Below are 24,109 nucleotides of genomic sequence, written 5' to 3' on the forward strand. Positions count from 1 at the left end.
AACTTTAATCCTCCCCATTTGCAGCAAGCAATCTATTATATTGGAAGATATTTGAGATGCTTTGGGAGTAGGGAAATTATTATACATAAAATATGTAGCTAATATTATTAGAACAGACTTTGATTAATTTTGCAGCTGGCAACATTACCCCTGCCTGAAAATTAAATCCATTTGCTATCCGTGTGGAAGTAATTGTGTTAATATCAAAGCTAGTTTTAAAATGAAATGGGGAGAGCTCCACTCCATGTCTCCCATGCAAGGAATCAGGGATGCGAGACGAAGGGCTGGAGTGATAATTCCTTGCTAACACAAGGAGTTATCCTTTCCTCCACAAAATTTGCAAGACTTAACAGAGTTTTTTGTGATGTATTTAAGGTACATTCAAGCATATAGATAAATTCAAGTGACCTTGTCTCAGTCTCACCCTTGGTTTGCAATATTGCCTGTGGGCAGACACTAACATTTGTATTTGTCCTGCGTGTTTGTGCAGCACCAAGCGCAGCAGAGCCCTGCTCTCATGGGCAGGTTTATCACCCCAGTAGTTATTGACAGCAAAGATACGTGCCCAAGCCAGAAATATCTCAGTCTAATTACACTGGAATGATTTTGAAAAGCAGTTGGACGAGATTAAAGAGACAGCTTTTGTTAATTAAGAACTGTTTGGGCTTCCGGTGCTATAAAGATCCCAGCTGGCCCCATATCCACCTCTGGCTGCAGCTGGGCTCTGGATCTCCCCCTTTGTTTCCCCTGCTAAAGTTTTCCTCCCTGCAGCCTGTTTGCTAGAGTGCAGGGATTCTCTCCTCCTCCTCCTCCTCCTTTTCCTCAGCAGGAGGTGGGCAGGTCTGACTACATTAAATATACAAACACGCTGTGCTCACTCTCTGCTCCAGAGGCATCATCGGTGGCCCGTCAGCAGCAAAATCCGAGCAAAGGCTGCCCCGAGGACTGGGGGAAGGCGGAAAGCAGCAACAGCAAATAAACCAGCAGCCAAAGCGCCCCGTAGGAAAGGGGAGAGGAGCAGCAGGGAGCCCAGGGAGGCTGGGCAGCCCAGGCTCTTACAGGAGCTCTCTGCAGCCATTGCACATCACTTGTGGGTATCCGAGCAGCAGCGTCCCAGGAAAGAGCATCCTTCGAGGAGGAAGAGCTGGAAATCACTCAGAAGAGAGAAGAGAATAAAAACAGAGCACCAGCTGTTATCCCTTCCCAGACGGAGAGAGAGCGAAAGGAGTTTAGGGGAATGAACCTGGAGGATCCGGAGACTCAGAGTGGAAAAGTTGCCCTGACGGGAGATTCTGCACACTAAAGCTCTGCTCCACGATGGGATTTCTCGTGCCTAAGGGAAACCTCCTCCTCCTGCTGTGTGCCAGCATTTTCCCCGGTAAGTTTGAGAAAGCTCTTCTCCCCCTGCTCTGCTCTTTAGTTCTTTCTTCCCTTATCCCTCTCAAAGACACACTGCAGAGACCAGCCCCTGTCAACAGGGAATTTCCCTGACTCCTCCACCCTTCTGCCCCATCATTTCTGGTCCCCTGAACACCAGCCTCTGCTGAGCAGTGCTTTGCCTTTATTTTCTGCTCCTTGTCTGATTTGATGGAGAAAGGATTAAAGCCACGGTGGGAAGGGGACAGGAGGGGGAAACCAGCTGGGGGCTCAGCATCTTTCTTCTTGCCTGGGCTTTTCTTCCTTAGGTAAAGTGTGTTAATGTGTCTCGGGGCTACAGCTCCGGCTGGGGAGAGCACAGCCAGCGCTCAGCTAATGCTTCCCTTTGTATAATCCAGGGCAGCTAAAGACTAAGTAGAAGCCATATTCCACGAGGGACGTGGGGAGAGCCCCCGGCTCCCTCTCCCCTCTGTCTGGTACAGCCGGCACAGGAGCACAGCTCCTCCGACAGCCCCTGGGTGAAACTTGGCTTTAATTTTTAATAACCACCAGGCACCTCTGTAGCTCCTGGAGCCTACGTGTGGGGTCAGGACTGCTCCTCGCAGCCTCCAACTTTTAAAGTTATGCCTGAGCAAAACTGGGATCTTGTTATCCGACTTGTTCTCTTCACCATCCTCTTCCTTCCCCCATTGTTGTTGTGAAATGCACACTAAGAAGGTTAAAAAGCTGAATTTCTGTCTACCTTTTTTTTTTCCCTGATGCTTTTGATGCCAGTTTTTATGTGTAAATCTGATCCAAAATCCCTATCTCCCACCACGAGGCTGCTCTTTCACTTTTGGCTTGCCCTTCTAGCATCCCTCTTCCCTGCTTGCAGACTCCAGCGCTAGAAACTTGCCACAAAGTGGCCATAAAAATTAGACCAGATTCAGGGGGCAATGGCTCATGTAGTGTTTTCTGAATGGTATTACTGGTGCTGCCATTTTCTTCAGACCAACCCTGCTCTGTAAGAGTGGGTGAATAGAATGAGGAATACCTGGCAATGCCTGGGATAGAGGGGAGGCAAATCACCCGAGTAGCATCGCCCTCCTGTGTGTCCCCAAGTGCCCATCGCTGGAGTTTGCTGGAATTTCCCTCTGGAGAAGGCTCCAGCTATGCCAGCTCTTGGACCTGCAGGTGTTTCATTCCTTCCCCACAGCCTTTGGCCATGTGGAGACCCGAGCCCACGCAGAGGAGCGACTCCTGAAGAAACTCTTCTCTGGTTATAACAAGTGGTCCCGTCCTGTTGCCAACATCTCGGACGTGGTCCTCGTCCGCTTCGGCCTGTCCATCGCCCAGCTCATCGATGTGGTAAGTGCAACCTCTTTGTGCAACAAAGGCCAAGACTAGCCAGGCTGGGGCCCAGGTAGAGGCTTTAGAGATTGTGCAGATCTTGCTCCTGCATTTTTCTCCTTCCTGTCCCTATTTGCACGTGGTACTTCCCAGGACAGTGTGTCCGTGCAGCTGCGCATTCCTTGAGCAGGTATTGGGGGGCTTTCAGAGAATAGTTTGGGTTGGAAGGGACCTTTAAAGGCCATCTCATCAAACCCCCTCATTTTTCAGAAGAGGGGATTCCCTGCCACTTTCTACTGTAGTCATGGGACAGAGTGAAAAGGGTGATAATGCCCCAGCCCTGGAAGTGTTCAAGGCCAGGTTGGATGAGGCTTTGATCAGCCTGGTTTAGTGGAAGGTGTTGGAGGGGGTTGGAATTGGATGAGCTTTAAAGCCTCTTCCAACACAAACCATCCTGTGATTTCTATGATAATGGAAAGAAGAATGCAACTTAAGGACATTACTTGTGTGGGACAATCATAATAGATGACTCTCCACACAGTGTTATATTTTGAATTTAGAGTTTTGAGATGAAAAGGAAGCAGCTAAGATGGTTCAGGAGGTGGGGAATCAAAGACACCAGTTGCTGGAGAGTCTCATCTCCTCATGCAGAAGCCATCAACTTCCAGCTTTGCAGCACAGAAATGGTCTCCCATTCCCCTCCTCACTCTTACATCAGCCTGAGGGATCCAGGGCTGTTTGCAGTTGCTAATGTTGAAGTTGCACGGTTCTCATCTGAATAATTGATAAGACTAAAGATGAGACATTAGTGACTGTGGAGGCATGAGAGAGACTTTCCATTATGCAGCTGCTGAATCGTGGAAGAGGGGGGATCGATACACCTGCTCCACAGTGCTTTCCTGGTTTACTTAAGAAAAATTAATCTTCTTAAAATCATGTCAGTGGTTAGAAGTGCAGCTTGTGGGCAGAGCTGTGCCGGGACCTGTGGGCATGGCTGGAGGAGAGCTCTCACCCCTCCTGCCCCAGTCTGTGACTGGTGACACTCCTGCCACCAGTGTGGCTCTTCAGCTCCTCTCCCCCTTCCCGACAGTGACAGTTTTGGTGCAAACCCCGCTGCAGTTGTTAGACCCAATGCTCAGCTCCCAACGACAAGGAGTCTGAAAGGGAAATCAGAGCTGTATTCAAACCCCAGCTCCTGCTGACAAAAGCTGGGGGCAGGGGAATAGAAATCAATGGGGAACTCGACATTCCTGCATGTCCTTATCTCACCCTGGAGTGCTGAGGGATTTCTGAGCCCAGAAATAAGGGGGAAGGGATCAAATATGTGTCCAGGAGCAGCCACCGAGAGATGTACTTGGACTCCTGTGCCCGTGTGTCTGCAGGACCTCACGTGCTATGTTCACCTTGAGAGAAGGGGCCAGGTAGTGCAACATCCCCATGGCTATGGAGTCACTGCTGTCCTCTGGGCTGGCTCCATGAGGAGCATCCAGCTGTGCCAGCTGAGGAGGAACTCGGTCATTAGCACATTGCAAACCCCTCTGAGCTAATCCCATGGGACTGGAGCTGTGCTTCACTCAGGACAGGAGAACAGCAGAGCCTTGGGTGTAGTGATGGGCAGGAGCTTCCACAAAGGGTGGTTCCAGGGAGGAAAATTCCAGTAAAGGGCAGCACCTGCTACACTGGGATGCCCAGTGCAGGGCCTGTGGAGGAGACCTTCAGGTGCTTGAATTGTGAAGTAGTAAGAGAAGCAGGTTCTCAAGGATCGGTCCAGGTCATGGCATTCTTCATCTCCCAGCAGCACCCGAGGAAGCAGCTGGATATTTTCTCTCCCTTTGTTTCTCATTGGAGTGTTTTTGTATTCCTCCTTACTCCATGTGCTTCTGGTCCCTAGCCCTGGAGGAGAGAATCTCTGATCAGGTTTTACATCTGGTGCCACAACAGCAATGAGGAGGCTCAGGGAGGAGGAGGCAGAGCTCCCCCCAGACCTCCTGGATTTTAATGTTCACAATCAATCCTGAACTGCTACAAGAGCAAGGTTAATGATGAGCAGTTTGCTGTCAGATGAGCCCTGCCAGCTCAGCTGGGTTTGATGCCAACCAAGGCAAGGGAGAAAAAAGAACCACACAAATACACCCTGAGCTGTGGTGGGACTCTTCAGTCAGACCAGCTCTAGGCTGTGCTCCACATAATTCATCTGACTTAATTACAGAGGGCACAAAAGGCAAACAGCAAACAGCAATTAACTCTACTGCAGTGCTGCCAGCATTGTATCTGCCTGACATTATTTACATATATATACACAGTCCTACCTTTCCATACTATTTGTGCATAGGAGTGGGAAAAAGTCTACCCATTGATGGAAATACACCAGGCTTCCCAAGAGTTCAATGTCAGTGGAGCAGCTGGGGTTTATCCAGAAAACCCAGTCCATAGTGCCACAAGTTCACGTGTTTGGTAGAAGGAGAAATGCTGCTGAGCTTCTTGTTTCCAGAATTGTGTCCATGGATAACGTTTCACAGGAGAACACCCATGCAGATGCAGCTGAGCATTGGAATCCACCACACGTGTGTGAGTAAGGGTTTATATATCCATCACTGCCTTCCTTCAGCGCTCAGGTTGAAGGCAGGCTGGGGAGCTTTTTCCTCTACCTGGTATCATCATCCCAGGCTGAATCCATCAGCACTGAGGAAAATCCCAATAAATTCCAGTCCATCTGCTCACAGGATTGCTAGGTGCAGGCTCAGCTGTTCAGTGGTATCAGACAGCTGTGGCCTGTCCCATGTCAAATGACAGAAACATCTGCTTTTTATTTCCAAGATGGAACTTACATTTATTGTAGAGGTGATTTGTAATTACATAAATGAAATACAATTAAGAGAAATTAAGAGGGTTCTTTGAACCGCTTAATCTGCTCCTGTAACCAATATCTGATCTTGCATTTCAGGATGAGAAAAATCAAATGATGACCACGAATGTGTGGGTGAAGCAGGTGGGTGCCCCCAAATATGTATTTTTCCATGTTCCTTTTCAGTTTTTCTGTTGAACTCTCCCAACTTCGTAACCACCTCATTTTTGGCAGGAGTGGCACGACTACAAGCTGCGCTGGGACCCCCAGGAATACGAAAATGTCACATCCATCCGAATCCCCTCGGAGCTCATCTGGAGGCCAGACATTGTCCTTTACAACAAGTGAGTGTGAGCACTGTGGCCAGAGGGGAAAGCCATCCTTGCAGATTTTCTCTGTTCATGGGGTTAAAATGCTTCCTGTAATGATTCCTCTTTATTTGGTTCTCTGTGGTTGGATTTCATGTAGATTCTATAACATCTGTCCCAGACATGCCTTAAATGATATGACTGAAGTTCATCACAAGGGCTTTGCTCTCCTAATGATCCTTCCTCTGAGCAGCCAGTTTTGTTGGGGAACGCCAGGTATTGTTTCCTCTTCACATGGCAGATGCACAGTTAAGCTGGATTTGAGCTTTCAGTCCTCTTCAATTTCATTTCACCCAAGAGCTCTCCCCTAATTCATCACCGTCAACTGGAAAAGCCAATTACTGAGGATGGGCTTAAATAAGGAATATATGCTGAAACATGTCAGGCTTGTGCATCTACAAACAAAGGTTTCAGGTCAGCTAAATACCATTCTGGAATGATTCCTAATTAGGTATTTGTTCCTCATCCCAGTTGTTTGGAATCTGTCTCTGGTATGGACACTTCTAGGAAGCAGGTTGTGGTTTTCTTTCTTTCCGTTGCTGCCTGTTGATATTCTTAGAAATGCTGCCCAAGTGCCAAGGCTGTTTTCTCCCTGGAGCCCCACCACAGCTCTCCAGTCTCCCAGGATATCCCAGTCCCCTGCCCCAGCACAGGCCCCAGAGAAAAAGGCATCAAAGAAAAGCATCTTTGCATGCGGCTGACACTCAGAGAAAACCCTCAGAGCAGCAGCCAGTCTCGGTTTTAATAAACAGTTGCCTGGTTCTGGCTTTATATGATTTTGTTTCTGTTTAAAAACCAAAATAAATGGCTGAAGCTGGAATCTGCCCAGGGGAATGTGAGCTTTGGAGACTACAGGGGCTGTTATCTTTCCCATTAGCTTGTTTCTGATCCTCAGTAGTGTGGAGTGATTGCAAACCTCTTGGAAATCACTGCATCCTCACCGAGCACCTTTCAGAGATTAGCCCAATGGAAATGACTCATCTGGAGGCACTTGGACCTTCCTGCCCTACAGGGACACACTCTGAGCATGAGCATTGCGCTGCAAGTGCAGTGAAGACCAAGAAAGGTCTTCACAGCTTCCACTGGGGAAAAAAAGTCCTTGTCATTGTTTAGTTAATGACAATGGCAAGGATTGTTATTTTCAGAGCTCCTGGTGGTTGTTGTGGTGGACCATGGTGCCAAAGGAAATGGTGCGACCCAAATCCCCACGGGACCTTTGTGCATCAAACCATCCTTTTGCTGGAGCTACTGGCACATAAGAACCTGATGTGTCACCTCTGCTTCCTCTCCCTTGGCTCAACACGGTTGAAGAGGATGGTCCATGCAAGGAGGGGCCTGGAAATGAAGAATCACAGAATGACAGAATGGTTTGGGATGAACAGGATTCTAAAGATGATCTCATTCCATCCCCCCTGCCATGGGTAGGGACACCTTCCACTAGACCAGGTTGCTCAAAGCCCTGCCCAACCTTGCCTTGAGCACTTCCAGGGATAGGAAGGATTCCAGAAGGAGACCTTGGTATTCTTTAGGTCTCTGGATATTTTGGGATTTCACGCTGAAGGCATCCCTCAGATGTCCAGGACACCCAGACCTCAAGCTGGGCAGCCTTTGGCTCCTGCCCCTCACACGCTCTGCCCCTCTGCCTTGTTGTAGTTTACTGTTGCTGCAACTTGAGTCTCCACAGTGACTCCAGGGGTCTGATCTCCCGGCCACAGCAGCCACTCTAGAACGTCCTTCTCATCCTTTTCTGGGCTGAGAGCCTTTAGGCCCTGCCCACCTTACTGCTCTGACTTGCAGTAGCAAATCTGACTATCCTGGGACCTGCTCGCACAGGGAGATCTCGTGCCTCAGCTCCTCACATCCAAGCTACTTCCCTCCCTTGATCCATACTTAGCATTAATAATCACGCATTCATCTGCTGGTTGTCATGAGTCTATCATGCATTTTTAATTGGTTACTTTAGCCATGAATTAAACGTGGTGTAGGCTAGGCACCAGACATTAGTGGGTTTCCATTAATTGCATATGTCTTCACAGCTGTGTCTCCCTGTGCAAACTGTTTTCTGCCTTGAGATGTACTTCTCTCTTCCACCTAACTTCCTATCAAACCCACCTGCAGCTGCAGTCAATATCTGCATCAGGTTTCACATTTTTTAGGGATTGCAGGGCAAATGCAAGGCAAAACCTTCAGAGTGGTGGGGCACCAAAGTGAGGCTCTTCTGCAGAGCATTTCACCAGCTGCATTCCCAGCCAGGGCTTCTCCTGGTGGGCATCTCAGCTGGAAACGATAGTGACTAGTCATGGTGATGCTAACAAGGAGTCCATCTCATATTTTACAAATATATATAGATAGTTTAGAGGGAGTTTAACATAGCTGCACATAATTCTGGGTCTCTAAGAGCAAGAGAATGTGCAAAGTAACTTTGGTGGAAGAGAGTAAGAGGCCACACTGACCTTTTGCACTCTTCAGGCTTTTTAGTGTGAGCTAATTATTGCTTATCACATTCTCTGGCAGAAATATGGTGTTGCTGTTTGGGATGGAATCCTTTAGAAAAAAATTATACAAATACCTCTTCTGTTTTCCTCTTGGATTATATACAGAAATGGTAAAAATTCAGTTTATTTCAGATTTACATCTTTAAGGAAACCTAACCCTTTGTTGTGAGTTTGCTCTCATATCTTGGCTCATTATTGTAAAAAACATTCCATTTACCCACTCTAGAGACCCAAATTAAATCAGTAAATTCAGCTGGTTTGGCCTAGAGAGTAAATATAGTTGTCAACACTCATAAGGAATCAGAAACCAAATTAATATCCTACAGGGAAATTAATACGCTGTTGAATTTTCAGGCTTGGTGAGATAAGTTCCAAGACTCTGCAAATAGTTTCTACTGGATGTGACACAACATATGTAAAACAGAGGAATATGAGTTCACAGTGAAGTGACAAAGCCTCCTCTTTGCCAAGAAACCAGACTGTTCCTTATCTGAGGTTGTAAAGGCTCTTCAGGCACCACCAAATCATTTCTAAATGAATTACCTAATCCTCTGCATTGATTTGTTTTTCCATTCATGAATGGCTTTGAAGCACATTTTCATTTTTCTCTGTATATTTGAAGTATACAAAAAAGAATTGTATTTTTTTCCTCTAATGAGGGAATAAGCTCTTGAGGGTTGAATTTTTTGTTTGTGGTTAGGGTTTTTTTGGTGGTTTTTTTTTTGCTTCTCCACCACTCTGTTGAGCCACTTGTTCATCATAGGAGGTCCAGAGGAGAAACCTCTGAAAGGACAGGTTTATATCCAGGTGTTCAGCTGCTAAAGGGTGCCCGGGGCAATCCAAGCCCATGTCCTTGAGCCTAATGCATGGTCAGGGAATTTTAAATGTGAGCTCCACTGGCTGGTTTTCAACTGGATAATCATGGTAGTATCACAATGTTTATCTTCTCCAGCCTGGTGATTTTAAAACCTAGGAAGAAGCTACTAGGAACATTAAGAATTCAAAAGTTTTGTTTTTCTTGGTATATTCTGGGGTTAACTGTTCCAGAAAGTAATCCCTGCTTTAGACTCCACAGTGACAAACAAAAAGAAATAAAAAAGACAAGATCAGATACGAAGGAAAATCAAATACAAATTTCTGTAATTAGGGGTAGGAAACATCTTGAGGAATTCACCCAATGGTAAAATGGAAGGAAGGGATTACTGGACTGGGTTAGAAGATCATCTGGCAGGCAGCTTTTGAGAATCATGGAAAAGCAAAGAGTTGTTTTGAAAATTACTGTAGCAGCTTGTTCTTGTGAGCTATACTGTGATGTTTGCAAGCAGTTAGATTTAGGGAGTAACACTGGTTTCATGACTCATCCCAAAGCTCTTTGGAGGAGAAATACCAAAAGATGCCCCAGTGCAACCTTTAAAATTGGAAACATGCTTGACATTTTTCTTTGTGTGCACTGGCACAGATCTCATCATTGTGCACCAACTGCATTTATAATAGGCAAAAAAGTCACTGATTCACTCTTCAGCTCTCCTGATTCTTCTGGGAGCTTCGGTGGTTGTTTTTCTGGAGAGGGATGTCTTCAGATGCTCTGAGGTTTGCTGCCAAGCTCTACCCAGTAATACAGGAGCTGATAGAAGGAAATCTATAGGAGGGATCCCTCTCCTGGGCTGCTGCTCTGTTCACACCCAAGGGCTCCTCCTACCACTCTGCTAAGGACCGAGCAAGAGCTTTGCCTTCAAAGTGCTGGCGAGGATCCTTGGCAAAGGGGAGAATCAGAGCAAAATGCACCAATCCAGCACAGTCAGAGCCTCCTGAGACACTTGTGCTCATTCCATCAGCGTAGCACAGCCTTTTCTGAGAATGGTGCCTGTTTTGCTGGGGGACAATCAAAATTTCATTAGTTACTGCTGGTTTCTAAACTTCTAAACCAAGCAAAAGCTGGGATGTGACTGAAGGAAGTCCCATCAGTGCACAGACATCCCCACCTGCACCCAAGAAGTTTGTACCCAAGTTGCCAAGATCCTGGAGATATTTAAAACCCAGCTAGGTAAGGTCCTGATCCTCTTGTGGCTGACCTGGTTTGAGCAGGAAGTTTTGGGCAGGAGACAATTCCAGAGGTCCCTTCCAAGCAGTGCATTTGTAGTTATCATTTGGTAACACAAAACAGTAGTTAAACAACATATTTTCTGGTTTGCATTTGGAGAGAATTTTAATCTGAACATTACAGAAGCATCTCTTTAATGTGTACCAAAAGGGTGCAGGCTCTTAATACTACAATTTTTCTTTGTTACTGCTCTTTGATGAAAAATGCTTTAAATGAGGACATTCTACTATATCCATGTATGTATATAGATAATTTTCAGGCTCTTAAAGCTCTATTTGGATTTAAATTGCATCATCAGAAATTAAAATAAATGTGTGCCTCATTTACATGCATTCCGAAAACACTTAATTTTGTGAGATGATGTATCTCCCAACTGCAGGAAAATAGAAAGTGGCAAAAGAAAATAAAAATTCTCCGTCAGCAGAGCTTTTTAGTGAAACATGGCTGGTGGATGTCAGTAAAACAATGCCATCCTCAAACCCTTATAAACTTAGGATATTTGGAAGAGCAGCCTTTATTCTCAAAATGAGAACTCAAAGGCTGCAGCACACAGCAGAGCTCTTTCCTTGAGAAAAGAATAGGTAATTGTCTTCTCTCTTTCTTGGTGAGCATGGCTGTGTTTGACATGAAAATACAAGAGCTCCAGTTCTTTATTACTGACATATTTTTAAAGCTGTCAGGTCAGAGTAACCAGGAGAGCCTGACTATCTGAATTCTCCAGTTCTTGTGATGTTTACCTTGCACTCACGCCTTCTTCCAAATGGATTTTCATGACAACTGTCACAACCGAGTGGTCTCCACTGAGCGAGATGAGAATGTGCTACTGCTCTAAAGGAATGTCTGCAGATTTTCTCTGTCCCACTACATCAGCTCTCCTCGTGTAAGGCAATATTCATGTGGTGCAGTCAGGGCTGTCGGAACAGGACTGGGTTTTCCCACAGCAAAGCTTTCCAAAAGAGCACAGGGTTTCCCCAGTCTCCTGACTGCAGACTGTGTTCTCACCTTCATCCCTTGGAGGAGATTGGGGAAAGACTTTGGAAGGCAGTCAACAGCCAGGTGACCTTGTTTGCTCCCTCTCTCATGTGGAGAGGAGCAGAATCAAAGTCTCACCCAGGAGGGGAGAGAGAATCTCTCCAGGCTCCCCTGCACGGGCAGGGTGCCAGCAGGCACAGCTTCCAGTCCAGTAGACATATGCTTGAAGGTCCAGTGTGGGTGGAAAGCTTGCAGAAGGAGGCAAAAATATATGGATGCATGAAGGGTGAGACAAGTGGGAACACTGCCTTTGCATGATGTAGCTGGGTTGTATTCTATGTACACAGCATGGCTGATTTACCCTACTTACAAACTCCTCTACGTTGAACTGCAGTGAGAAGTCCAAACACACCCAGTAAAGTCAGGAATTCCTTCCTAGTCCTGTTAGGTGGGTGAGGCAGGAGCATCCCAGGGTGTTTTGTGGCTCCTCAGAGTCAATAGTGGGCTAAATCCGAGGAGCTACTCTGCAGCTGGTTTCACTCCTGCCATGGCACTGCAGGCAAAATCCAGCCTGGAAAGCAGTGCCAGTGTTATTTGTAGTAACATGTGAGCCAAAGAGGACCGAGGATGAAGCTGGGTTTGTTAGATGAGCAATTAAAAAATTAAAAAATACATTCCTTGTTAAAAAGCAGATAGTTTACAGAAACAAGTGACACACAAGATCTGCAGCATCACAATGGTTCCATCTACACTTGCAGAAGAGGAGTGTGGCTGATCACACAGAAACTGCAAAACTGCCAGGGAAGGCATTTCTGGGAATAAAACACAGTTACATGAATTATTATCATTCCTGGATGACATCTTAGCAGGAGCTTCATGTTCTTTTCCAAGAGTTTTTGAAGGAAAAATGCACACCTGTGTTGTTTACCCAGCCACTTAGGCACTGCTCTACCTAAGAAGGGAAACACTCATAGTGGATGCTCATAATCCCTTTTCTCTAATAAGATCAATTATAAATATTGCTCCATTAGTGAGCGATTTAATCATGCCTCAGAGATATCATTAAATGCAGAATTGGATTCCATATTCCTATTGAGATTTAAGCAGAAAACCACTGAGAACAGCAAGCACTGGACTGTCACTTGCTGTGCATATTTCATGTCTCAATTTGGCTTTACTGTGCTCCTGGCAAAACCCAGGAGAAAAAAAAGAAGTGGTTTTCATCAAAATCACATGTTCTGAAGTGTAACTTAGATTTAAGAATGAAGAGGTAAGACAGGAGCTGGATGGATTGTACAATGGCTCAGGTTTATTTGCTTCAGAGTAGATCACGGTGCTGATTTTGTTTTAATCCCTTTGGGAGAGTCTTGTGCATAGTTTCCCCTTCCTTTTTTTTTTTTTTTTTAATAAGTGTTTTAAATCTTTAGAAAAAATTCCAGTTATAGGTCAAAAGGCACTGTGTCCTTTTGTGTTCTTTTGTTTTTCCAAAATCTGCCACAAAGAACAAAGAAGAGTTTAGTATAACCTGGTTCTACACCACACAAGAATTCTGAGTTTATTTTTCCATTAATTCAAGCAGCCTAGAAAATTGTCTCAAGGACATCTGGGCTGTGATCCTGAGGATTGGGGACATATTCCATCTCTGCCCAGAAACCGTGTTAGCCAAGGCAGCTCAGCTAGGGCCAGATCCTGCCACTATTTCTCAATAATACACCAGTCTCATTTTTGGGATGTTTCATAGGGCAAGAAGAAATATGTGATGTGAGTTGTGAGGCCCTGGCACAGGCTGCCCAGAGAAGCTGTGGCTGTCCCAACCCTGGAATTGTTCATGGCCAGGTTGGACGGGGCTTGGAGCAATCTGGGAGAGAGGAAGGGAAAAAAAAAAAATGTCCATGGCAGGGAGTCGAAATGAGATGGTCTTTAAGGTCCTTTCCAACCCAAAGCATTCCATGATTCTATGATTCCATGAAACTATCAAAAAGTCCTTTTGTTTTTCAGTTTTGCTTATAAATGAATGGATGGTCTCCTAAAGAAATGAATTTAGAAAGTTCCTCTGCCTTCTGCAGCTTGAGGAGCTCTGCTGGGTGATCGCCCCGTGTTGATGATCCTGCTGCTGGTGGGGAGGAGGAGAGATGTGACCCCTGTCACTGTGTGGCTGCTGTCAGGGCACATCTGGGCACTGGAGCAGCAGAGCAGGGCCCAGGGATTTTGCCGACTGCAGGCTGGGCTGGCTTCAGCCGGAAGGACTGGGCAGGTGCAGAGAGCTTTCTATCTATATCAGCCTGAATAATTCATCTCAAGTTTTTAGCAGAAACTCTCTTCCTCTGCTCTGCACAGCCTCCCCGTTGTCTGGCAGTGCTGCTATTTGTAACTGGGTTTCTTCCTCCAAAAGCCTGGAAAATACAGTTTATTCATACAATTCCAATACAAAATCCTGTACTGTTATCTATTTATCTGATACCACCACACAGACCCCAGCTGAGAGTCCTTGTGAGAAGACACCACAAAAGACAGTTCTCTTCCTGACTGGGAAATCAAAAGATTAACGTTCTTTATTCCTATTAATAGGATGTTCTTGCTGTTTTTCACATAAAAGACTGAAAATCACAAATAATTCTGCAGAGCCCACAGCTACGCTACCTGATAGTACTTCCTCCCACCTCTAAAACAAACTCACCCCATTCCAGAGCACTTATGGGACACTTTTGGGGAAAACAAATCACACCAAGGAACTGACTTATGCCAGGGAAAAGCTGATATTTGCATGCATTCCAGGGCTTGTGTAAACCAAGAGTTCAAAGTCCACTGGACTGAGTGGATGGATCCAGTGTTTGGACATGATGTGTCTCTTGCATCTCTCAGGTCATCTGGAAGCCAGGCACTAAATATCCTCTTTCCTTAACAGAGTTGACATGTCCTAGAGAAGTCTCAGACTTTTTTTATCTTCCATCTGTTCCCAGTGCTGACGGTGACTTTGCAGTCACCCACCTGACCAAGGCTCACCTCTTCTATGACGGGAGAATTAAGTGGATGCCCCCTGCTATCTATAAAAGCTCCTGCAGCATCGACGTCACCTTCTTTCCCTTTGACCAGCAAAACTGCACGATGAAGTTTGGCTCCTGGACCTACGACAAAGCCAAGATAGACTTGGTGAGCATGCACAGCCATGTGGACCAGCTGGACTACTGGGAGAGTGGGGAGTGGGTCATCATCAATGCTGTGGGCAATTACAACAGCAAGAAATATGAGTGCTGCACAGAGATCTACCCCGATATAACTTATTCCTTCATTATCCGGAGGCTGCCGCTGTTCTACACCATCAACCTGATCATCCCCTGCCTGCTGATCTCCTGCCTGACCGTCCTGGTCTTCTACCTGCCCTCTGAGTGTGGAGAGAAGATAACCCTGTGCATCTCCGTGCTGCTGTCCCTCACTGTGTTCCTGCTGCTCATCACGGAGATCATCCCATCCACCTCCTTGGTCATCCCTCTGATTGGGGAGTACCTCCTCTTCACCATGATATTTGTTACCTTGTCTATCATCATCACTGTCTTTGTGCTCAACGTGCACCACCGCTCCCCCCGTACCCACACGATGCCAGACTGGGTGAGGAGGGTCTTCCTTGATGTAGTCCCACGGATCCTTTTCATGAAACGTCCCTCCACAGTGAAGGACAATTGCAAGAAGCTCATTGAGTCCATGCACAAAATAACCAACGCGCCAAGGCTTTGGTCCGAGATTGACGTGGAACCCAACTTCACTACCTCATCCTCCCCGAGCCCCCAGAGCAATGAGCCATCACCCACCTCTTCCTTCTGTGCCCACCTTGAGGAGCCAGCCAAGCCTCAGCCCATCTGCAGGTCCCCCTCTGGGCAGTACTCTGTGCTGCACCCAGAGCCCGTACAGGTGACCTGCTCCTCTCCACAGCCCTCCTGCCACCCCCCGAGAGACACCCAGGCCACCTCTGCCTTGAAAGGCAGGTCACTGAGTGTCCAGCAGATGTACAGCCCCAACAAGGCAGAGGAGGGGACAATCCGCTGCCGGTCCCGGAGCATCCAGTACTGCTACCTGCAGGAGGACTCTTGCCAGACCAATGGCCACTCCAGTGGCTCTCCGGCATCCCAGCGGTGCCACCTCAATGGGGAGCAGCCCCAGCACAAGCCCCCTCAGTGCAAGTGTAAGTGCAAAAAGGGCGAGGCAGCCGGCACAGCAGCCCAGGGGAGCAAGAGCCACAGCGCCAAAGAGCAACACCTCGTGCTGATGTCCCCAGCCCTGAAGCTGGCAGTGGAAGGGGTTCACTACATCGCAGACCACCTGCGGGCGGAGGATGCGGATTTCTCAGTAAGTATTCCAACGGAGCCTGCTCTCCTTCAGAAAGTCAAAAATGACCTGCTAAGGGAGCTGTATCAAGCCTTGAGCTGTGCAGAGTGTGTGATGCAGGCTCAGCCATCCTTCTGTTGCGGGTTTTGGCCACTGCAGGCACTGCTGGAGATGTCCTTGAGGTTGTTGCACAAGTGCCAAGGGGGTTGCACAACCAGGTCATGCTCAGGGCTGCTCTAGAACAATGGATTCTCCCACAGAAAATAAGAGTAAAGTTGTTGTTAGGTAGCAGAGATACAGTTAGGATTGTGAGAGACCCAAAACGCAGCGATCTCATGGGAACAGAGAATTATTTTTTATTTAAGCCTCTGGCGAGCAGGAAATTCACACTCTCTGCTTTTTATTAGTCACTGACTCTGACTGTGGAGCCCAGGAAAGCAAATTGCCCAAGCAGGCTGTGGGTGTGGGAAGCCGTAGTAGCGTGGGGATATTGCAGGGGCTGTTTAGCTCTGCTCTCATATCATGATGTGATTCCCCATTAGTGGACTTCCCGCTGGAGCAGTTGGCTCTGTGCAGGGAGGTGGGGGAACAAATTTCCTGCTTATTCTGTGGAGGTAAATAGGCCTACAAATAAAGGAAGTAGAAGCTGAAAGGATTTCTTTTCATGGAGATAGCGATGCACCCAACAAATGCCACATCCCTTCACAGCTCTTGTAGCTCTTTCCTGCAGGACTATGGATACAGTGTGCTAGTAATTATGGCCATAATGAAGGCAGGCACAAGATAACCTGAAGTTAGTCATCTTATTAAAGAAAAGTCTTATCTAGCTTTTCCTGGGCAGATCCGTACACAAAGGTGCTTTTTAACTTTGCCTACAGTTTAAATTTCTTCAGATTTAGAATCAGTGCAAGACATAATGCATTTATACAAGACTTCCTAGGCATGGAGAGCATCTTTTATTTGCATTTTTCACAGCACTGAGCACTGAGCAGCAGCAAGAAAAGCTTAAATACTCCTGTCCATTTCTATACTCTTTGGTATCATAGTTAAGGGCCTCTGTTCTTCAATGGATTTCACTTCACAGCATCCCTTTGAGGAAGGAACTGTTTATTCCTTATATTGAGGAGTTACAGCCAAAACACAAACCTCCTATTCAAGGTCACAGAACAAATCTGTGGCAGAGATGGGCTGTGAATCCTCATCTTCATTAGCTGCCAGTCCAAAACTCCTTGCCAGGGTAAAGCACTTCAGAAGCACATTAGGAGTGCAGGAATTAAACTCTGCTCTCTCCCCCTGGCAATAATCACAAGTAAACCCATGGATGTCAGTTCAGTTTAACTCAATTTTTCCCCACGGTGCAAATGAAATAATATTACACCAATAACACTTCCCGTTTCAAATTATTCTCCCTGCTGAGCTGGTTGGTGTTATCAAGAATGGACTCAATTAGTATTTTGGGTTCCTTCCTCTTAATTTTTTTAAATGAAGCAGTCTTCATAAGCCACAGATTTTCTTCTGATACCTTCTGCTGCTCTTCCCTCTTGAAATGAAGTGATTATCCTGAAGAGAAAGCTATTTACAGCACTAAACATCAAAAGAAGAAGAAAAGGAGCACTTTTGAGCCTTTGGTCTCTGACCCAACCTCCTGCCAGCCCAGGCTGTGAGAAAAGGCACCAGGAAAACATCCAGCAATGAGCTGTGGGCAGGTTTGTGGGCTCTCCTGGGGACTGGGGGTGACCTTTCTCCACTATTCCACAGTAGCTGTGGCTGGCACAGAAGGCAGAGCTTGAGTTTTCAGATAGAGGGGGTAATGCTGACTCCAGTGTGGGGCTGCACTATTTTCTCTCCCTGGACCCAAGTAACATCAAGTAGGAAAGCAAAATTTTTTTCTCCTGGTGGAAATGAAAAAGAAGAAGGAAAATGATATTCTGGAACTGAAATGTACTGTGAGGAGCAGAACTGATGTAATGAAGTGAGAATTTATTGGGGGAAAATATCAGTACTCAGAAATTTGCTTTCATCTTAAAATCAAATTGTGGAATTTCTTCATGGAAGTCTTCAATAAATCTATCAGCAGGCACCTCTGATGCAGCTGCTGAGACACATCTCACAGTCTTGTGGGCAATATTTCCAGGGACATTCACCTTCCCAGAAGGAGAGCAGAGCTTCTTTTAAGTTCCTGTCTTTTTTTTTTTCTAAAGCTCCTTTGCCACAGGGGCAGTGCTTCTAAATTAAAAGTAAATAGCTCATTTAATTAAGTGCTCCAGCGAAGAGAAAATGGGAAATGCAAGAGGCAGTTGTTTGTTACAGAAAGATATCTGCAAACAATGCAGGCACAATGGGACACTGGGGAAAACGCACGGCGGAATTGTCCCGGCGTATGATGGAAATGCCATTAGAAATTAATTACAGACTGAAAGGCAAAACAAGTTCCATGGCACACATCAGCCAAAATAACCACACACCACCAGCACCATCTGGGAAACGGATCTGTCCAGGGCTGTGTGCATCTCCGGAATACTCTGGTATGAAGACATTTAAAAATAAAATGGGAAGGAATAAAGCTGAGGGGGAGGAAGCAGGATAATCTCACTGGGTTATTTTTAACAAAGTACTATAAAACCACCTGGGACTGCTCTAATCTGTGTTGCAGAGTCCGGGTCCTGGGGATCAGATGTTACCAAGGCACCTCAATCCTCCACTCAAATCCTGAGGCTCAGACCTACAAGGAGCTGGCCCAGGGAAGAGCTGCAGATACATGCTTTTCGGAAATTTGAGTGGGGGAGTCAGCTGGTGTTTCCCCTGATTGTTTCCCAAAAATAATTTTGAGTGAGCTGCTTAAAAACTAATCAAAATAGAGGTCAAGAGTTGTGGTGGCAGATGTTGACAGCTGCATGGATGTCAGAGAGACGTCTGTGGATCAGACCCCACGTGGGGTGCTGGACCACGGGGAAATGCTACAGTGATGGCAGAGCACAAAACAAAAAATCCAGATCATTTTGTCTCACTCATCTTCTTTTTTTTTTCATTATCTCCCCATAATTTCCAATTTCACCCTCTGTGCTCTCAGTCCGAAGCAGGGTATTGATTTTACAAACATCTGATGCACCCCCAGCTATCATTTTCAAGATGGGCTCAGTATTTCTGCATACATCATTACATTAGAAAGCAAATTTCTGTCCAAGTTGTTCTTCTTCGCCCACTTTCCTCTTCTTTGCTCAGAGAGAAACTCATCAAGTTTCTTTTCTTTGTGTGACCTAGCACTTATTTTTACTAGCATAAATATTCAAAGAAAGTTACTTTACCAGAATGAGGGATTATTTACTCAATCCAGCTTTCCACTTGGACATCAGGTGGTAAATTTCAGATTTTCTTAACACGTTGGCTGCGTCATGAGACATTAATCCCATAAAAACAATCATCCAGAGCTTGCTTAGATGCCTTTCTCACGAGGAATTTTAAGCATCAGAGACTCCAACTCTCAGCAAGTGATGAATAGGTCAGAAAATAGGTGCAGCAAAGGGGAGTTATCCACTGAGCTCTTTCCACAGAACTGTAAAATCACAGGGTTGTTTGGGTTGGAAGGGACCTTAAAGCTCTTCTCATTCCACCTGCCATGAGCAGAGCCCCATCCAACCTGCCCTTGAACTTTCCAGGGATGGGGCAGCCACAGCTTCTCTGGGCAACTGTGCCAGGGCCTCAGCATCCCCACAGTAAAGAATTTCTTCTTCTTTTCTAATCTAAAGTACTCTATTTCAGTTTAAAGCCATTTCCCCTTGTCCTGGCAGTACATGCTCTCATAAATTTGAATAAATTACAGTTCACAACCCAAGTAGATTATAGAAGCTTGGGATGAGACAATTCCTTTTGATTTCAAGGGTCACTATTTTTTTTTACTTACCCTAATTATAGATGGTTGTGCAGAGGGCTGTACAATCATAAAATAACATGATTTTCCCCAAGAAGGTGACAAGATGCAGGATGAACCTGATTGTTTTCTCTGCCTATTCCATAGTAAAGGATGGCTTAACTTTATGCTGGTTTTAAAAGGAATAAATCTATCCATTGCATGAAAACATTGAACCCATTCTTATGCTTTTGACAACGTTCAGGTGTTCCTGAAATTGAAAATGCTTTGTCCAGAGATAATGTAATATGGTTTCCAGTGCGTGCCTCATTTCCCAGCTCACCAATCTGCTCACTGAGCCAAGGAGCTGAGCAACACCTCTGTACCTGGAAACATCCTCTGCTGCAAATGGCATTTCACTGATATCTGGATTGCTTCCTTTACCAAGATGCATTTTTGGCAGCTTTGCCGTCCCCTGCTCCTTTTACCACTCGCACAAAACAAAAAATCCAGATCATTTTGTCTCACTCATCTTCTTTTTTTTTTCATTATCTCCCCATAATTTCCAATTTCACCCTCTGTGCTCTCAGTCCGAAGCAGGGTATTGATTTTACAAACATCTGATGCACCCCCAGCTATCATTTTCAAGATGGGCTCAGTATTTCTGCATACATCATTACATTAGAAAGCAAATTTCTGTCCAAGTTGTTCTTCTTCGCCCACTTTCCTCTTCTTTGCTCAGAGAGAAACTCATCAAGTTTCTTTTCTTTGTGTGACCTAGCACTTATTTTTACTAGCATAAATATTCAAAGAAAGTTACTTTACCAGAATGAGGGATTATTTACTCAATCCAGCTTTCCACTTGGACATCAGGTGGTAAATTTCAGATTTTCTTAACACATTGGCTGCGTCATGAGACATTAATCCCATAAAAACAATCATCCAGAGCTTGCTTAGATGCCTTTCTCACGAGGAATTTTAAGCATCAGAGACTCCAACTCTCAGCAAGTGATGAATAGGTCAGAAAATAGGTGCAGCAAAGGGGAGTTATCCACTGAGCTCTTTCCACAGAACTGTAAAATCACAGGGTTGTTTGGGTTGGAAGGGACCTTAAAGCTCTTCTCATTCCACCTGCCATGAGCAGAGCCCCATCCAACCTGCCCTTGAACTTTCCAGGGATGGGGCAGCCACAGCTTCTCTGGGCAACTGTGCCAGGGCCTCAGCATCCCCACAGTAAAGAATTTCTTCTTCTTTTCTAATCTAAAGTACTCTATTTCAGTTTAAAGCCATTTCCCCTTGTCCTGGCAGTACATGCTCTCATAAATTTGAATAAATTACAGTTCACAACCCAAGTAGATTATAGAAGCTTGGGATGAGACAATTCCTTTTGATTTCAAGGGTCACTATTTTTTTTTACTTACCCTAATTATAGATGGTTGTGCAGAGGGCTGTACAATCATAAAATAACATGATTTTCCCCAAGAAGGTGACAAGATGCAGGATGAACCTGATTGTTTTCTCTGCCTATTCCATAGTAAAGGATGGCTTAACTTTATGCTGGTTTTAAAAGGAATAAATCTATCCATTGCATGAAAACATTGAACCCATTCTTATGCTTTTGACAACGTTCAGGTGTTCCTGAAATTGAAAATGCTTTGTCCAGAGATAATGTAATATGGTTTCCAGTGCGTGCCTCATTTCCCAGCTCACCAATCTGCTCACTGAGCCAAGGAGCTGAGCAACACCTCTGTACCTGGAAACATCCTCTGCTGCAAATGGCATTTCACTGATATCTGGATTGCTTCCTTTACCAAGATGCATTTTTGGCAGCTTTGCCGTCCCCTGCTCCTTTCACCACTCACAGCCACTGAAGAGGTTTGAGCAGGCTCCTGCTGAGATGTTTTCTCCAAAGAACACGGCAGCGTGCCGAATTTCAGCCCTCGGGCCTATTAATCACCAAGTGGGAAGTTGTAGGAAATTATAATGGGTACAGTCATATCAAACAGAACTTTGCCATCTGATCAGGCTTCTCCCTGGGAAAGAAATGAATAACAGCAATGTAATAGAAGAAGTTTTCATATGTGTATAGTTTCTTAATGAAGCAACCATTTACCATTCTGCCTCATGGTACTAGACCTCCCCCGAGAGGAATTGCTGGAAAATCCTCCTACAGCAAGGCAAAAATGGGGAAAACAGAGGGTGAGGGTGCTTTTATTTGCTGGCTCGTTTTCCCTGCTTATTCACCCAAAGCTGTAAATCCCTTCACAGAAAGAGTTTGGCTTTGTTAATCTGTAAGCAAATCTTTTTATGAGCGTGGGGAATCTTACCCCCCACCCTCTCCACCTTGAATCACAGCCTCACTGTAACACCCAGTTACAGTTGTTGCTCATGGAAAATGGGAGAGTGAGTGTGCAGAGAACCTTAATTATCCACGGGGGTGTGTCTGTCATCCATAGGGATTTGTGACTTCACACACACACCCCTGCAGTCTGGGAATCTCTCAGGTTATTGATAGAATAAACCTTTGTCATTTTATAGGACTGCTAAGTATGAGCGAGACCTTCCCCTCCTATCTCTGGAATTATATGAAAATATCCTATTTTGGAGTCAAGGTCTAAGAGTTTTCACAAATTTTAATCTCAAGTAAATGTTAATGATTGGCCTTTCCCCTCTGTGTTCCAGGTGAAGGAGGACTGGAAGTACGTTGCAATGGTCATCGACAGGATTTTCCTCTGGATGTTCATCATTGTGTGTTTGCTGGGAACTGTTGGGCTCTTTCTCCCACCGTGGCTGGCAGGAATGATCTAAATACAGCACCAAAGGGAAGAAAGTATTGTCCCACTATCCCACTCTATGGATTTTAGTTCACCTGGAAGGAGAGAACAGAGAAGTGGAGGCAGCCCTTTGAATAATTCACTGCTCGTCCACACTTGAGCTGCTCCTGAGCTCTAGGGGAATCCTTTCCAAGGTTGCATTGTTTTGCCAAGCCATTTTCATCTCCTCCATCTAATTTAGGGGAAAAGTTCTTATCAAAGTCTGTACATAGCATGGTGGCATTCATTGGCATATAGCCAGCAGTGTAAGAACACAAGCTTATCTGTAAAGCAGCACAGAAGGGGCTCTGCACCCACAAACCAGCCCCTGGCAATAGCTCCAGTCATCCTCAGCAGTCTCACTGTGCCCTGCCCAGTGATTTTGCCCTGTTAGGCTGAAGTCTTTCAGGACTGTGTGTCCCTGTATGAGTCATTTTATAAATAAAGTTCCAGATTTGGGATACCTGTGCAGGATGTGGTCTGTGTTCAGCTGGTAAAGACAGAGAGACTGGAAAGGTTTAAATAATTGCTTGTGACCAACAGTGATCATTAGATGCAGATTTTATACAGATTTCACTTTGGCCAGTGCCCTCCAGAAGCTGTGGAGACTGGGGCTGAATGAGGATCATGCAAATGGAAGGAGGATTTGGGGTTAAGATTGGGACCGTGTTGATAACACTTTAGTGTACTTTCAGAGGAAATCTCCTGGATCCAAGTTATGGCTTCTGCAAGACAGCAGAGGGTCACCCTGAGCTGTAAAACCCCTGGTGTATGTGGAGAAGATACCTAGACACGGGGAAGCCAGAATAGAAGTCCAGGATGACATTAGGATAATAAAGAAATGTGCCAGGGTCACCTACAGTGGGTTATTTAGAGAGAGAGAGACCCTGTGATCTCCCTGGGCAGCCTCGTGCTCTGCCACCCTCAGTGTAAAGCAGATTTTCCTCATGTTGAGGTGAAACTTCTTGTGTTTCAGTCTGTCCAGCTCAGTTTGGTCTGGCTCACCAATCCCATCCTCACTGCTGGGTGCCAGCTGGGTACAGCCCACAGCCCAGAGTCTCCCTGCTTCCTTCAGAGCTCTCAGAGGCATAAGAGCTTATGAACATTTCACCTCTGTGTGCAGGCAAGGGCAGATGTGGTCTAAAAATCCAGCTTGCCCCAGGATCTGCTGTAAGAGCACGACCCAAAGGCCAGGCTGGCAGCTCTGGGATCTGGGATCAGCACACACGAGACTGACTGGGCACTGGGAAGTTAACCGTGCCCTGAATTTAGGGGAATACACACCAGGAGAGGCAGGCAGCTGCCTGGAGACCAGCACAGACGGTGCTGGTAGAAGCCAGAGCCAGGTGAGACCCCAGGCGAGACCCCAGGCGAGACGTGTCACCCCTGTGTGGTAGCCTGGCACATGAGGCTTGTTCCTGCCACATGGCTCAGTGAGCAGCACAGAGCTGTTCAGGCTCGTGACAGCAATGCTGGAACCGAAACAATGTGGTTTAGGGACTTCTTTGAATTTCAAGTTACTGCACTCAACCCAAACAACGCAGGTTAAAAATCAATGCAGTGATCAGCCTGTGAGGCCTCAGCTAAGAAACTACAACTGACCTCTGTGTTCACAGACTCAGCCAAGTGCTTAAAATCTTTT

General features: G+C 45.8%; 1 protein-coding gene across 1 annotated transcript; it reads left to right on the forward strand.

Moving 5' to 3' along the window:
* Positions 1-554: 554 nt before the first annotated feature.
* On the forward strand, positions 555-22,935 carry CHRNA4 (cholinergic receptor nicotinic alpha 4 subunit). The gene is made up of 6 exons (XM_008634599.2): positions 555-1,378; positions 2,573-2,724; positions 5,651-5,695; positions 5,786-5,895; positions 14,448-15,828; positions 22,337-22,935. The coding sequence occupies exons 1-6, from the start codon at positions 1,318-1,320 to the stop codon at positions 22,460-22,462; spliced, it is 1,875 nt and encodes a 624-aa protein (XP_008632821.1). The 5' UTR covers positions 555-1,317; the 3' UTR covers positions 22,463-22,935.
* The last annotated feature ends 1,174 nt before the right edge of the window (positions 22,936-24,109 follow it).

This window comes from Corvus brachyrhynchos, unplaced genomic scaffold (genome assembly GCF_000691975.1).
Source record: "Corvus brachyrhynchos isolate BGI_N302 unplaced genomic scaffold, ASM69197v1 scaffold10, whole genome shotgun sequence".
NCBI classification, from domain to species: domain Eukaryota; kingdom Metazoa; phylum Chordata; class Aves; order Passeriformes; family Corvidae; genus Corvus; species Corvus brachyrhynchos.